At 50.7% G+C, this 15,615-nt stretch overlaps 1 protein-coding gene across 18 annotated transcripts in view; it reads left to right on the top strand.

Annotated features, from left to right (window-relative positions):
• The window catches only part of LOC102920454 (maestro heat-like repeat family member 5), a 30,870-nt gene extending 27,744 nt beyond the window's left edge, over positions 1–3,126 (top strand). For 12 of the 18 annotated variants that reach the window (XM_016007744.3, XM_042264832.2, XM_042264829.2 and 9 more), the window contains 4 exons: positions 814–936; positions 2,392–2,494; positions 2,696–2,770; positions 2,961–3,126. In XM_016007744.3, coding sequence (XP_015863230.1) covers positions 814–936; positions 2,392–2,494; positions 2,696–2,770; positions 2,961–3,061 — 402 coding nt within the window. In that variant the 3' untranslated portion in view covers positions 3,062–3,126. Of the gene's footprint in view, positions 1–813; positions 937–2,391; positions 2,495–2,695; positions 2,775–2,960 lie in introns of all 18 variants that reach the window. The other 6 variants (XR_013046445.1, XR_006066123.2, XR_013046443.1 and 3 more) reach the window with 3 other exon arrangements.
• Positions 3,127–15,615: the final 12,489 nt, after the last annotated feature.

The raw sequence follows: 15,615 nt of genomic DNA, 5'->3' as shown, positions 1-15,615 counted from the left end.
AAAGGAGTGGGCTCCATCCTGGTATTTCCTCAGCCACCCGCTTCAGATTCCTCACTCCCATCCACCCATCACTCCAGGCTCTTGTATAGCCTCTTCTGGCTGAAGACCTCCACTCTGCCATCTAAAATAAGCTGCAGGAATCTGCCATTCAGGCTCTTTCTCCCTCTACCTCCCCCTCCCCAGGCAGTGGTGTGACCGTGTGCTATACCGGAACAACTTACTTGTTCCCTGCCTGCCTAGTGCCGTGACCCCCCCCCCCCAGAGGGACCTTGTGCAACTACCCCTGGGGTGACCCTGAAACACTTAGCTATATCATGAAAAGGCCTTGGGTTTTGTAGGCCATCCTCTACCGTTGCTTCTCCATGGAGCTAGCCTCCATCCACTACTCACAGACCAAGCTTGGCTTCTGCTGGCCCTTGGGGACAAGCAGTCCCAGGCTTTTGAGAGTAAGGCCTCATGTTTAACAGACCTGGCCCAGGCCCATATGCACTGTGGGAAGTCAGGTCTCTTCCCAAACTTAGAATAAGTCTCCACCCCTCTGAGGCTGGTACTCCAAGCTGGTTCCTCAGAAGGAGGCCTGGGCAGCCTTTCTGGAAGCTCTGTGTGAATCGGAGCAGAGCACCCTGGGCTTAGGGAGTGGGTCACCCCACCCCGTGGTGATGCATTCCCTTCTAGTGCTCCCGCCGACTGCATGGCCCAGGACCCTAGGAGTCCACAGATGGTACTGCTACAGAAACCTCTCCTCGGGGTCTCTCTGGGATGACGGGGGTGGTGATGGGTGGAAGCAGAGGCAGTCTATTTCTCCACTTTCAGAAGGCCAAGTTCACCTTCCTGCGCTGTGCCATCCTGTTAAAATGGGAGTTCCGGAAGGAGCTGTTCGGCAAGCTGGCGTGGGGCCAAGGGCTGGGCGCTGCGAATGACATTTTTGTCTACATGGTAAGGTGTGGGCCCCTTTCTGGGGGAGGGCTTAGGGCCAGAGAGGTGGTGGCTGTTCAGTCACCCCAGACTGTTCTGAGGGTGGGATGTGGGTTGAGAGAGGCAGCCCTGAGGGTGTTTAAGTATTGAGGCTCTGGGCGGAGCATTTTCCCTTCATAATGGAGCTCGGGTTCTCTGAAGTGGGCTGTCCAGGAAGGCTGGCGGAGTCTCCACCATGTGCCTAGACTGTGCCCAAGGCCACCTTAATGGGGCCTCTGAGGAGGGAGTGCCTCCTCATGTTCCAGTGCAGCTTTAAGGCAGACACAGCTGTGTCTCTGAGTCCAGACATGGCAGGGCCCGGGTGTGGGGAGACCAGTAGCAAATGCCACCCCTTGCCACCTAGCAGCCACTTTAATCTCTGGCCCCAGGCTCTTCTGCCTTACTGGGTCTAGGCTGTCAGGGCCACAATCCCAGCCTCTTGGACAGGTTCAAAGTCACTCGGGCAAGGCAGGTCAGGCCTGTCTTCAGTCTCCAGGCCTCACTGGATCCCGGTTCGGCCAGGCCACTCGGGACAGGCCTAGAACTGTGGCTGCAGAGATCTCAAGGTGGCCTTTGGGCAGCGTGGGGGCACTGAGCTCCAGGCCTGCTTACCCATCCCCTGCAAGTGGCACCACGTGCATCTTGATGGCAGTAACAATAGAAGCATGGCCTTGGCGACACCCAGGACTGCAGCCTCCAGCTGTTTCACCACGGTCCTGACTTTAAGTGTCAGGCGCCACCAGGACCCAAAGTTTAAAGCCCAGCAGGGAGGACAGGGAACCGGGCGCTTAGAAGTGGAGAGGCCACTGAAGGTCACACAGCAGCAGATCCTGTACACGATGCGGGTGTTTGTGTCTGGTCTGCAGTGCAGGATAGCCGCGCCCCAAGGGAAGTGCCCCCCCCCCAAACACACACACACACACACACACACACACACACACACACACACACACACACACACACACACCCGAAGGTAATTTTACTTCCTCAACAACAGAGAAGCAGCAGGGGTGCAGAAGTTGCCAGTGCTGAGCCTGCCTCTCCCTCTTCATGACATGGGCCTTGCAGGGGACCCTGGTGGCTTGGGGCTGTGGGACATCTGCTTTTGGTTTGTGGTGAGATAACAACCAGGCAGGGATGGACAGAGGCATGCTGGATGGTGTCCAGAGGGATGTTGGCAAGGGCCACAAATATGGGTGTTTCCAGATCCTTGTCATGGGCTCCCCTTATTGGACTAAATGAAGGACCTGGACCGTCACCACCCATGACCTCTCCACATCCCCTGTGGGACTGTGGTGCCTGCCCACCTCTCTTCCAGGCCCTAGGCACTGGAAGGTGGAGTTCAGTGTCTGGGGGTGCCTCAGGAAAGCCATGTCCCTGAAGTGAGGTGTCTCACAGACCCTCAATATGGCCGCAGTCCCTGTCTTCTCTTCTCAGATAGAAAGCAACTTTGGCAACTACCAGCAGTTTCTCAGCCAGGCCTTGATGTATCTGGACAGCCCCCACAAGGCCCTGAAGGGGGCAGCCATGAGATTCATCGGTAGGTACCGACTCGGCTGCTTCAAACCCCTACCCCATGTCCCATTTCCCGGGCTGCCACAGTGGACGGTCAGGGTCACGTGTCCTGGGTCTACTGCAGGGTCCGTAGCTCCATGTCAGTGAGGGGGTGGGCTGCCCCTGCTGGCCAGTGCTCTCGCAGGGCAAGGGTTGCTATTGCCAACCTCCTCCTTGGCTGTCCCAGGGGCGTTGCTTCAGGACTACTTCTCTGACCTCTGCTTCTACTTGACAAAGGACGACGTGATCATCCTTAAGAACTGTGAGTGGGTGGAGCCTTTGGACCCTCGGGTGGCTGAGGCCTGCCTTTCCCGGCACCTGAGGGAGCTTCCTGGTGGGAGACGCTTTTCTCGGGTGGGGGTGGGGGATCACCTTCCCCTCTAGACTGTGGGTTCCCTGGGCCCATCAGCTTCACAGCAAGCTCCTGGTGGGACCCGTGGTCTCTCCTGCAGATTTGGAGGCCCTCAGCCATGACCCAGACTCCAGGACCCGAAGGTTCTACCTCAACCATTGGGATGATGTTGTGGAGCTGTCCCACTACGTGATGAGCTGAGTCTGCTCTTGTCCTTATTTTTGTCTTTGTTGAGTCCTATCTTTATTAAATGCCACAGAGTATCACTGGCCTCTCCCCAGACATGTGTGCAACAGGCCAAGCCGGCTCTCCCCTTAATCTCAGCTCCACAGGCTGTGGAGCGGGAAGGGTGCCTGACTCAGAATACCAGAAGTTACCAGAGTGTTCCACTAGGCAGCAAGAGCTGGAGACTTCAGAATAGGTGTTGCCACACCCAAACAAGAGCCTACGTCTTGTATAATATTAGAGGGACCAGCCTTAATATTATACATCCCAGGGGCTCAGGAGAGAGAACTACAAACATCGAGGACTATTTTCGGGAAATAGAATCTCAGCACACCGAGCTCTTAGTCCATTTGCTTTAATTTTCCTCTGAGATAAAATCCAATCTACACAGCTTCACTTCTGTTCTTGTGCCTAGCTCGTTTCTTGCCTGATTTCTCTCTACCTTTATCTACTGTTCCCTCTAAGTTCTATCTTAATTCTCTCATCTTAATTCTGCCTCATCTAGGTCCTTCTCATCTTGTTCTTAACCAGCTAGTACTTCTCCATCTGGCTCTTCCTCATCTTCCATCTCGTCCACAAGTTCTCTCTGGTCAAAATCCTCCTTATCCCTCTCAGTTTTCCGTCCTTAAGTTCTCTACATTCTCCCCAAGTCTCCCAGAAATCATAAGCCCAAGCAATAGTGATCCTCTGGTTGAGCAAGGTCACCAGGCTTGAATTCTTACGGGTCATAAAGAAAGGTAAGAATTTTCCTCAGGCAGTGACCACCAGGCTTTCTTTTACAATCCAAAATGGGAGTGGTAAAAGGAGGTCAACTGAGTGCTAATGACCGGTTAGTCTATCAAAAGGGGATCTATGTGCTCCATCTACATTCCTAAGAATGTAGGTAAAAAGTTCGGGGTCTATTAGTAAGGTTGTATAAGAAAGGAGGGTCTCACCCTAAATTGCACAAGAAATAAAGCTATCAGCCTGACCTAGGAGACAGGTATTGTTTCGTTTGGCCTTGGATGCTTGATAGGCATTTTAGATAAATACACTGTTAGGAGTTCTTGGAAGCACACAAGAAAATCATCTTAGGAGCCAGCTAATATATATATATATATATATATATATATATATATATATATATATATATATATATATGCTAAATATATATATATATGCTAAATATATATATATATATATATATATATATATATATATATATATATATATATATGCTAAAATATCACAAGACTTCTTAAGCCATGGCTTGACCTTTGGAGAAGTCCTTGGCTTTTCCAAGTAGTAGCTTTTGTGATGGCAGCTGAATTCCACTACAGTTTTCTTGGGGCTTACAGCACCATAGCCCCTAGGAGCCACCCTCGGCAGCCCCTTCTCCAACCCTTGTTTTCCCTCAGCCAGGCCCAGGCTGTCCCACAAGCCTACCCACATCATCTGCCTGTCCACATCCATCCTGCCCTCAGATAGGTCTTCCATGAACCTGCTTAATCAACTACCTCGCTCTTGTGGCCACTGAACCTCTCACACTTGCCCAGCACCTTTGCTTAGCTAACTCCCAGGACGTGGTGGGACTTGCCGCTTTCTGGGGACGGCCTTCCCACTCTCAGCTTGGCCGCTTCTCTACTGGTGTGTGCTTCTCCCATGGATACCCACTCTCTCTAGCAAAGTCACCTTCCTCAAGCCCATTCAGGTCCTCCAGCCATGCCCAGTGCCCTTGCCTACCACAGTGGCATTAGGATACCATGGAGGCTACCAGGGTAGACTCTGGATATTCTTGGATCATGGCCACCAGTGATGGGAAATTGAGTTTAGATATAGCCAGTGCCTTGGATGTGGCTCTTCAGGGGCACATAGCCTCCTAAGAGATGTTCAGACTACTGTGACTGTTCAAGGTGGAGGTGCTGGGTCATATCAGATGTCCAAAAATCACTAGACACTCAACACCTGTCAGTCACGTCCCCAAAGGGGAGGCAGCAGGATTGAGAAGTGATCAGAAGCAGGAAAGAGATGAAGAGGCCCTGGATAGCCCCTAGGACCAGAACTTCCGAGTCAGTTCTAAATTCAGAGAAACCCCATCCAGCTCCTGACCCTTGATAGCAGGTAGAACCCAGGGCTACAGCTCTGTCCACTACAGTGGACACTGGAATTACAAATCTCGGTGTGGCTGGAGCAGAATGGCCCCACAGACAACATTCAGACTAAGCAGCCAGAACAAGAAAGAGAAGCTGGAGGGCAGCGGGGGTGGGCAGGGGTACGCAGCTCCAGCCATGGAACACAGGCACAGGGTGAGAGAGGTCACGGGAGAGAGGTGTCGGGTGGAGCAGTAATTTCTGCCCTCCTCCGAGGGTGGGATCTGAGCTGCTGCTAGCAGGCCGGGTTATTAAGCTGGCCCGCACGGACAGGTGGGCTCTTAAAGGGCCACTAGGACCGTAGTGAGAGCCCACCCACACATTGGGGCGCCAGATACTGTGATATATCCATGGCAGTCTGCTTAAGAAGTGTTAGGGAATTTGTTAGGCTATAAATTGAGAACAACTCACTAAACAGGATAAGGAAAATTCATCACAGACTCATCATCTGCTGATGGCTGCTTCTGTCGCCCCAGTCAGTCTACACCATCCAAGCCCATGAGGGAGAGAAGAGAGCGAGATGTACATGCCCCTCAGGTCATACACTAGCCCCCAAGGCCACGCCCTAGGGGCTGGTACCTCAAGGTCATAGGTGGGTGGAACAGGTACCCACTACAGAGCTGAGAGCAGAGTCAGCAAAAGAAAGGCAGTTCATGGTCTGGGATGCCCACGAGAGGCTGGGCTGAGGAAGGGGAAGGACATGTCCCTCCAGAGTACTAGGGACATGAGTTTGTGGGCAACTTTCACAGCATGTGTGATAGATGCTCCCACTCAAAGACAACAATATACCTTCATCTTGGGCACAATTACAATAACTGTATTTTTATGTATTGCTAGAAAATTCTAAAGTCTTAGAGAAAGTTAAGACCCCCAAACAGTGAGCTGATAAAAGAATGGTGAGGGAAGGCACTGAGAAATCCAGGGTCACTGGTACTAAAGAGAACGTGGGGCTGGGGTTAGAAGACAGGCCCTGGCTCCCACAGGGAAGGGAGCTGAACCCAGGCTACACTAGGTCAGGACTCCAAAGGGTCCTCAGGACAGTAGCACCCACCCATTCCAAGAGGCAGGGGCAGAGCTGCCCTGCAGAGAGGTACTCCCACCATATGCCCTCTTCATATAGATGGTCGGGTTAAATCACAAATGGACCCATGACAGACAATTAGAGACAAGGGGTCAGAGGCCTCGCCTAGGGAGCTGAGAGAGAGGTCTCAGCAAATTTCAGCTCCCAGGAACTTCAGATCCCACAACGAACAGTACAGCAGCCAGAACACCCATGCACAAAACACTAGGACAAGAATCAGCACACCAGGAAGGGCTAAAGAGAACGAGATGAAATTCTGAGACGTTCTCCAAAACAGAAGAAACACACGAATCCATAATTTAAAGGAGAGCAATATACACCAAGTAACAGAAAATCATGTAAAGAAGTCAAAGTCTTGAAAATGGCTATTCCCACCCTCAGGAATAACGGACAGCTTTGGATGATGTCACTGAGAGTACAGTGACATTTCCTAACTGCTGCCCAGGAGTATAAACCCAAACTAACTTCTGAGCAGAAAGGCAAAAGTAATCGATGCAGGGAGAAGTACTTCAGTGTCCCTTTAGAAAGGGAGCCGCCGGCTCTCCACATGCAGAAAACCTAACTGGCCTCGTCTCCAGGAATGCTACAGTGAAGCCAGCACCAGGATAAAATGGGCTGCATGAAGAACAGCTTCCAAGGTAGCAGGATTTGCTAGATAGAGATGATTGTTGTCCCCTGTGGGTAAAAAAGAATGTATGGGGCAAACTCCAAAAGCACAAAATATTCTAGCACTCAGAAGGCTGAGGCAGGAGGATGACAAGTTTCAGGCAGCCTGAGTTACACGACTTCATTAAAATTAAAAGCTATGGCAAACCAAACAAAAAGAAGGTGGCTCACAGCAACCCAGTGCCCTGGGAAGCATCACCACAGCTGGGCATGTGTGTACTGACAGATCCAAAGACATCAGCATTAGCTATGATGCTGTGATGGTTCTTCATGGGCAACTCAACTTGGAATCACCATGGAAACACACATCTGAGTGTGTCTATGAGGATGAATACAGAAAAGTTTAATAGAGGAGGGATGCCCCACCCTGAATAGGGGTCGCACACACTATCCTGTGGCCTGGGGTTCCAGACTGAGTAAAAAGGAGACAGCACGCGGAGCACCAGGACTCATCACCCTGCTTCCTGGCTGTGGGTACAATGTGACTGGCTAGCTGCACCACACTCCCGCCACCCCGCCTTTCCTGCCTCAGCAAACTGTATCCCTTGGACTGTGAGACATACTAATCCCTTCCTTCCTTAAAGCTGGTTCTGTCATGTGTCCAATCACAGCAAGGAGAGAAGTAACCAATACAGGTGGGTTACAGAACAGACAAGCCAAGACAAGCAGTACCTCCAGCAGAGACATGGGTCAAGAGCACAGTGGGCATGGGAGACTCGGGGCCCATGACCACAGGGAGAGAAGAAGTTTGGGAATAACGAGGGGAGAGATGGCAGGAACAAGGTCCCCCCAATCCTTCCACGCTTCTTTGGCAAGTCAGACTAGTCAGCTGATGCCTGGTGTGGGCAGGGTGGCAGTGCACCTCAGGGGACAACTGGAGTACAGCCTGACGCCACGTGACCTGATGAAACCCACATAGCACCGCTGACCAGTGAGTTCTTACGCCAGGCCACAGCGGGCCTGTGTGAGGGTGTGTCCAACAGGAACACTGGCGAGCGTGTGTCTGCCATAACTAGAGAAAGCGTGGGGAATGCACGCACAAAGGACCACGGGGCGGCGAAGGGGACTGGGTCTGAGAGCAAAGCATCTCTCCTGCCAGATGCAGTTGAATTTCACACGGACATCCTGGGGACCTGAGGAGGCAGGGCAGCTGGTACACTGCACAGCTGCAGAGGGCTCTGGGCTGGTCCCAGGTCTCAGTTTTCTGTGGCATTTCCGGGCCAGTACTCACAGGCAAGCTAAAGCCTAGACATCGCCATCAGGCACAGACAGAGCTTCAAGAGCAACCACCTGCTTGTGGTCCAGGAGATAGAGATGGCTCCTATAGGGAGGGAAAGCCCCTCTGCCTTCTATGTGCATCCGTCTGATGCTCCAGTCTTGGGAAATCTTAAAGTGAGCTGTACCAACACCGAAGACACAGTCCAAAGAGGCAGGAGCGGGGACTCGGCGGGGGGGGGGGGCAGGGGGTGCCCCTGTTTTTCTGTTTTCTCTTTGTTCCCCAGGTGCCTGATACCTTGGAGATGGCCAGTTGCACAGATGCCTCATAGAGCCAAGAACCTTAGGCCCCCATCTGGAAAGCCAGTTTTGCAACCCAAAATTACATGATCTGTAAAGAATCGGAAAACCCCCAACAGCTGCAGGGGAAAGAACATCAGGCAAGCCAGGGTCCCGAGGGTGAATTTTCAAAGACCGTGCATAAGCAACCATGGTTACCATGCTCTGAGAAGCAATGCAGTGAATAGGAAGTGGAGACTTCACAACAGAAGAGTAGAAGACAGAAGAATCGGGCAGCAGAGGGACAGAAGAATCAAGAAAAACAAGACAAAAAAACAAGAACCAAGCAGAGAAGACAGAGAAGAGAGAAAAAAATCAGGACAGAGAAAAGAATCAAGGAGAAAGACAAGGCAAGAGGAAACAGAAGCATCAAAGAAAGACACGGGACAGAAACAATCAAAGCCCAAGGCAGCAGAGTTGATCGGAGACAAACCCGTGGGCAGAGCCACCCGGAGCCCAGAAGGAGCCTCCTGCAGCCACCTGAGCTCGGACGAAGGGGCCAAGGCAGCAGAGCACAGCTCGGATGCTCTCATCTTCCCTCCCACACAAAAATCATCGAACACCCACATGCTCACAGTCACCTGTAACTTTAGTTCTAGGGGATCCAACACCCTCTTCTGAACTTTGCAAGCCCTACACACACTTGCTACACAGACATACGCGCAAACAAAACACCCAACGCATAAACTAAAAGAAAAGGTTAATTGTTTAAAAATTTAAAAATGAAGTTATCAGATTGGCTGTATAGGGGGCGTGGCTAGCACCTGTAATTCTAGCATTAGGGCAACTGAGCCAGGAGGAGTGCCATGAGCGGGAGGTCAGCCTGGGCTACATGTTCTGTTCCTGGGTCAGCCTGGACTAAAGAATTAGATGCTGTTTCAAAACCCAAACCATCGGAATGGACATTAGAGTGTGCAAAACTAAAAACTCCTAAAATATGGTAGGAAAAAACCAGAATGACCTTGAATTGAGCAGTAAGTTCTTAGGTCAATACACACACACACACACACACACACACACACACACACACACACACACACACACACATACACACAAGCACATCCAGGCCAAGGGGGGAAAAGTTAAAGCTCTTCACAGAGCATTTTGCTCTACAAAAGATATTACTTTTAGAATGAAGAGGTTGGGCCCGGGCTGGGAAACAGTGGAGGAACAGTAAGTTAACCAGCAATGGGCACCATGTGTGTGGTAAGATGGCCGAGAACCACTAAAACACAAGGCAGAGCACGACACCAGCAAACGCTGATCAGGAAAAGGCAGGTGAAATGGCCACAGAGGAAGACAAACAAGATACAGCCTTGACCTTCTCGTCCAGACATTGCAGTCCACGGCTTTTACTGGAAGGAGTTGGAAACTTACAAGGGCTTCATTCATAACTTCCCCAACCTAAAAGCAACCGAGATATCTCTCAGTAGAAGAGTGGATTAACTTTGATGTGTTCAAACAATGGGCCCTTGTTTGCTAAAACATTCAACAAGCTAAGTCATGGTAGGAACTTCACACGCAGATTCCTAGATGAAAAAAACGCCAGCCTAGAGCCGGGGAGATGGTGCAGTGGGTAAGAGCAAGGGGGAGATGACTTTAAATCCAGCACCCTAATAGCAAAAATAATAATAAAATAATAATGATAATAATAATAATAATGTGGAGAACAGTAGAGGGAGATGCTCAGTGTCCTCCTCTGGCTTTCACACGCACATACAGGGGTATGTGCACCCACATGCACGTGTGCACATACACCACATACACCTGTCTGAAAAGTCTGCCAACTGCACAAGTCCAGAGACTAGAAGGCTGAGGCCAGGGGACCATTTGCTCCAGGCCAGCCTGGGCAGCTTTCTGAGACCCTGACTCAAGGCTGAAAGGGCAAGCGGGGTATAGCTCAGTGGTAGGGTGTTCACCTACAGTGTGTGACACCCTGGTTTCAACTACAGTGTTGAAGAATTAAGAAAAAGCCAGGCCCGGCTGTCGGGAGAGAGCTTGACAGGAAGCAGGATAGGCGGTGTGGGGCACTGTGCTGCGTCCTGCTCACTGCTATAGTTACCCAAGCCCAACTCACAGAGTGTGGAGCAGATGAGTACACACTTGACAAAGCTCATTGAAGACTTCAAATGCGCACTTCCCTGTGCATATGTAAATGGCGCCTTTGCTAAACTTGAATGAAATGGTGAAATCCAAGAACCTATGGCCACGTTCATTGCCATGTGACGAGAAAGCTGTTGAGTATAGTTTTGTGTAATTTGAGCTATGGGCTCAGCTATATATTTTTTTTAATTAAAATAACCCATGAGGAGAAAGGAAAAGAGGAAAAAGTAACAGATCGGATGCACACGTAACAACCAGATGGGTGGCTTTTAAAATGTGCTTAGTGGAAAATTTTAAGATATGGATTAAGATATAGAGCAATATTGAAATGAGCTGTGCTTCGATCACTGGGCCCCAGTTATGCAAGCTACCAGTGGGAGGGAAGCTTGGGCATGGGCCACCACACTCCCCACACTCTCTTGGCATCTTTTTCTATGCCTGGAATGGTCACAGGAATTTCAAAGAAGCCTTTGAACAGGAGCCACACATCAACTAAATTATAGCAATTCTTTACAGGAGGGAGCAGAGTTATGGGGACACAAGGAAAACCGGAGGCTTCTCAAAGGCCGGTGGCAGAAGGTGCCATTGGGTAGATGTAGTTAACTCGATCATTAACAACAAGGGAGACTGACTCAAGAAGAGAGGGAAGGAGAGAGAGAGAGAGAGAGAGAGAGAGAGAGAGAGAGAGAGAGAGAGAGAGAGAGAGAGAGAGAGAGAGAGAGAGAGAGAGAGAATCAGCCTGGGACCTCAGCCAGTGCACCTAGATGAAGTCCACACATAGGTGGCACCTTACCCTCCTACAGAATCAAGACAATAACGTCCCACTTGCAGAGTTATCAAATACAGGACTGAAACATCAGTTAGAGCCCCTGGATGAGGCCGGGGACCAGAGCGACGTTCTGAGGTCCTTGTGCTATCGGGTGTGGTGCCGGTACCTCCTGGACACATCTTAGCTCCTCTGGCCAATAGGATGCAGAACAGCCAAGAGGGAACGGAAGGAGCCTGTGTGTTCTCCACGCCAGTACAAGATGAGAGTGCATCCGAAATAAGTGCGTACAGGATACAATTATTGCAGACAATCCAGAAGAGGGACTTCTCAAAGCTACCATAGAAGGTGGAAAGACCTAGGGAGCTAGGGTGGAGGAGACAACCAAAAGATGTGAGTTCAACAAATGCAGACGATTATCAAAGCCGGTGCGACTGAATTCTAAGCGCAGCGGTGTGCTGTCCCCTGGAAAATACCCTGGAAATAACAACAAAAGACAGAGGGGCTTCATGTTAGTCTCAGGCAGGGTGGGCTTGAAGTCAAAAGCAACAACCTTGCCCGAGAGATGGCTGCTTCAGAACGACCCCAAACCTCTGCACCCCAGGAAGACACAGTTGTCCTCATCTTGCATTCTTCAAAACACACAAAGCAGCATTTGACAGGACTGCAGGGAATTTTCCACTATGACAGTGGAAATTTTCCATATGTCTTTTGCAGTTACTGAATGGTTGAGCAGATACAAAATACCAAAAGGTTATGAGAAAAACAGCAGGAAAGAGTCTCCTGGCTGACTAGTCACTTCCGCCACCAGAAGAGCAGAGGCTGTGTCCTTAGTAGCTGGGTGCCCTTCAGCTCCATCCCACACCTTGGACCTGGAGTGTCAGACCCCCACCCCCACCCCGCCAGGCTGAGAGCTCTGTCCCCTAAGATGCCCGGCTGTGGAAAGTCTGCTTGGATTTCTGAGCACTCGGCTCCCATGCCCCATCTCACGCTCCCAGACCCTTAGGTGCAGCACTTAGGGGACTCCATGATTGGCCTCTTGGAAGCTTCCTGATCCCTGTCCTTTGGGAGTTTCATGGAGGTGTCATTATGTGGGCATGGTTAATAAATCACTGACTGAGGCAGAGGGAAGATCACCAGGACACAGGAAGAAGAGCCATCCATAAGCCAAGGAGGGAGGCCTCAGGAGAAACCAGCCCTGCCCACACCTTGATCTTGGACTGCAGCCTGCAGAACTCTGAGCATACACCCATCTCAAATAATTGGTTGGCCACTAGGGACCAATTTAACCTTTGCCTTGAGTCCTTTTTCCTGTCCTGGACATTTCAGGAGACTGGCAGTCTCCATTCCCTAGTCTTGCCTTGGGTTTTTCTGTGACCAGCCCCTTCCTCAGGCTATGCAGGGGTTCCCAGCTAGCAGCCATCTCTTTAGCTTACCAAAGACACTCATCACCCCTGAAAAAGTACCACGAGCCATGTGCGTGTGTGCATGCGTGCGTGCGTGCGTGTGTGTGTGTGTGTGTGTGTGTGTGTGTGTGTGTGTGTGTGAAAAAGCAAAGACAGGAAGCGTATTTTATAAGATCACAGAAGTATAGATTTGAGCCATAAACTGACCATCTTGACTTAATGAAAATGCTCTACTCTGGGTTGAGAAAATGTGTTTGGAATATTTATGAGGAGGCTCACATCTTATGCAACAGAGCATTTGTCACACAGGCTACATTTTACCAGCATGCTAGTTAAATTAGGAATCACAAGTAGGGGTGTACGCCTCTGATCCTAGCACTTGAGAAGGGGAGACGGGGCGATCGAGAATTCCAGACTTATTCTGAACTACCTAAGAAGAAAGACCCCGTCAGAAAAAAAAAATCATAAATTGCTAGATTTGTTTTTCAAAATCCTACAGTTTAGAACTCTTAAAACATGTATAAACTAACTTGTCTTCCCAAGGAAGGGTTCCTGATAAAATTAGAAAAATAATTACAACCGAATGGTAAAAATAATGCGTATGGGAACCTGTAGGATGGAACTCGAGTGACATGTTGAGAGAAGCTGATGGCCTAAAAATGCTTATATTAGACGCTAAGAAAGGCTAACAATTAACGTGGGAGGAATCAAGCTTGAGCTGGTGGTTGGTATTCACTGATGCACTCAGGCAAAGAAGAAAGTGACGAGCAGAAGCTGGAATTAGCAAAGGGGCCCCCAGGGGCATGCAGTGGCTTCCTGAGCAAGGTGACTGAGAGAAAACACAGTTCCCATGTTGGGGATGACACGGGGGGGGGGGGGGACCCGACATGTCAGTCAGAGAGTAACGAGAGGCTATTGTGAGCACTGTAAGGCAATGTGTCGGAAGTAGATTCCCAAAGACATCAAATGAATTAAAAGTGACTTAAAAAAAAAAAAAGCCTGATTAATTGCTGAGAAGGATTTCGTTAAGGGGGGCATGGGCAAGTGTGGGGTGGGGACAGCCTTGGGTGAAGGGCCCAGTGGGGACTCTAGGCTGGGTGGTGGGGAAGTGTGGTAGCTGGGATGCTGGGATGTGTGTGGCTTTGAGAGGGAGACGAAGTTCTCCTACCCTGACCCTGTGTTGAGCCGCCTTGACAGACACACTTCATATTTGCCGGTCCGTGGAGAGCCCAGGCCCAGATCAGCACCAGACAGCACTCGGTCTTAGCTCTTGCTTTGGTGTCAGTCTGGAAATGGAAATTATGAGCTGTCTCAGCTTCATGGCCTATGCACAGGAGACCTGCTCTGGGGCAGGAAGAGGAGCAGCCCACTTCTACAAAGTGGAACAATGGTAGTGGTCCAGGTCCTGCCCCTCAGGATGCTGGAAGCTGTCACAGTGATCTGCCCTCACCACCCCTCCATTTGGTCCAGCACAAGGGGACAAACGTGGGAAGACTCAGTCCTCATTGACTCCTTCTTGGGAGTCTCCATGGGAACCCCTACTAGGACATACCTGTGTGTCCTGTGCTCCAGGGTCCCTCTCAGCCACTACGCTGCCGAGGGCCTCCTCTGAGCACATCTTCATGTGTGCATGCTTCAAGGTCCATGTCCTGAGCAGAACCAGCCGTACATAAGAAGGCACGTGATGAGTTTGGAGACACCAGGGGTGAATCAGGGGTGGGGCTAATGCTAGAATTCCTAACCACTCCCCCAGCTACATGACCGCACATGCTTTTTCCAGTAGCCAGGCAAGACGCTTAGGATTACATCCCATGTAATCCATGTGCTGCGTGATCACGTAATCTGCACACATGTGTGGCATAGCTATGTGAGCCATATGCGCATGTGCGGGGGGGGGGGCTATAAAAGCAGGTTCCACCTATTCCTTCCCTCTCTTCCTGCACAGTCATTCCATAGACCTATGCACACCTTTTTTATTCCCTTCCCTTAATAAACTCTTAGAGCAGGGTTTGTTGTGCCTCGTGGCTTCTCTCGTAGGATAAACAGCGCCACTTAATAAATAACAGCCAGGCCATGCCAAGCTATCCAGAGGGAGGTCTTAGCAACGTCTGGAGGCAGGGTGCTTGTTGCAGATGCAGGGAGACTGAGAAAAGCCTGGTATACGAAGGAAGGTTGATTCACTCACTCTTACTCACCCCAGGCCATGTCCATCCCCCTCTTTCTCCCATTCTGGCTTTTGTCCAGTAGGGGTTGAGTTTGTCCTATGGAGGGACAAGCGGAGGAGCCTCTGAGAGAACGCTGAACCTCAGCAGGGCCTGGGTTGCACCAACAGACACAGAAGACAGGTGGGGGTACATGCCAGTGCTAGCCAGTGAGGAGTGGCCCCAGGCCCATGTTCACCGTGAGCTCAGTGAGGCTCGGCCACGGAGGCCATTTAGAACGCGGAAGTCCTGGCTTGTAGCTCCACACTCCTGCCAGGAACCCCAAGAGAGAGGATAGGAAGATGTTAATGGGGGTGCTGCCTCTAGCTTCCCCCATCCTTGAGTGAGGTCCATATGGTGTTCCCAGGAAGCCATAAGGAGCCCAGCAACACCTCCTCTGCTTGAGGACAGCTGTGTGTCAATGTCCCATCCATGCCGGCCTCCTTATATCCATCTGGTCCCATTTCCCAGTGTGGCCAAGGGAGTGGGGAGGGGAAGGCCCTGGGTCCCCATGGTACTTGAGTGAGACCACACAATGTCCACTGAGATTGGGAAGGGGTGACTGATTGTCCTAAGACTCCATACCTCTAAGTTTACAACCCCAGCTAGCAGCTTCTAAGGTCC

Source organism: Peromyscus maniculatus, chromosome 20 (genome assembly GCF_049852395.1).
Source record: "Peromyscus maniculatus bairdii isolate BWxNUB_F1_BW_parent chromosome 20, HU_Pman_BW_mat_3.1, whole genome shotgun sequence".
Classification (NCBI taxonomy): domain Eukaryota; kingdom Metazoa; phylum Chordata; class Mammalia; order Rodentia; family Cricetidae; genus Peromyscus; species Peromyscus maniculatus.
The sequence above is the reverse complement of the archived record's forward strand: the minus strand, read 5'-3'. Positions and strand labels throughout refer to the sequence as shown.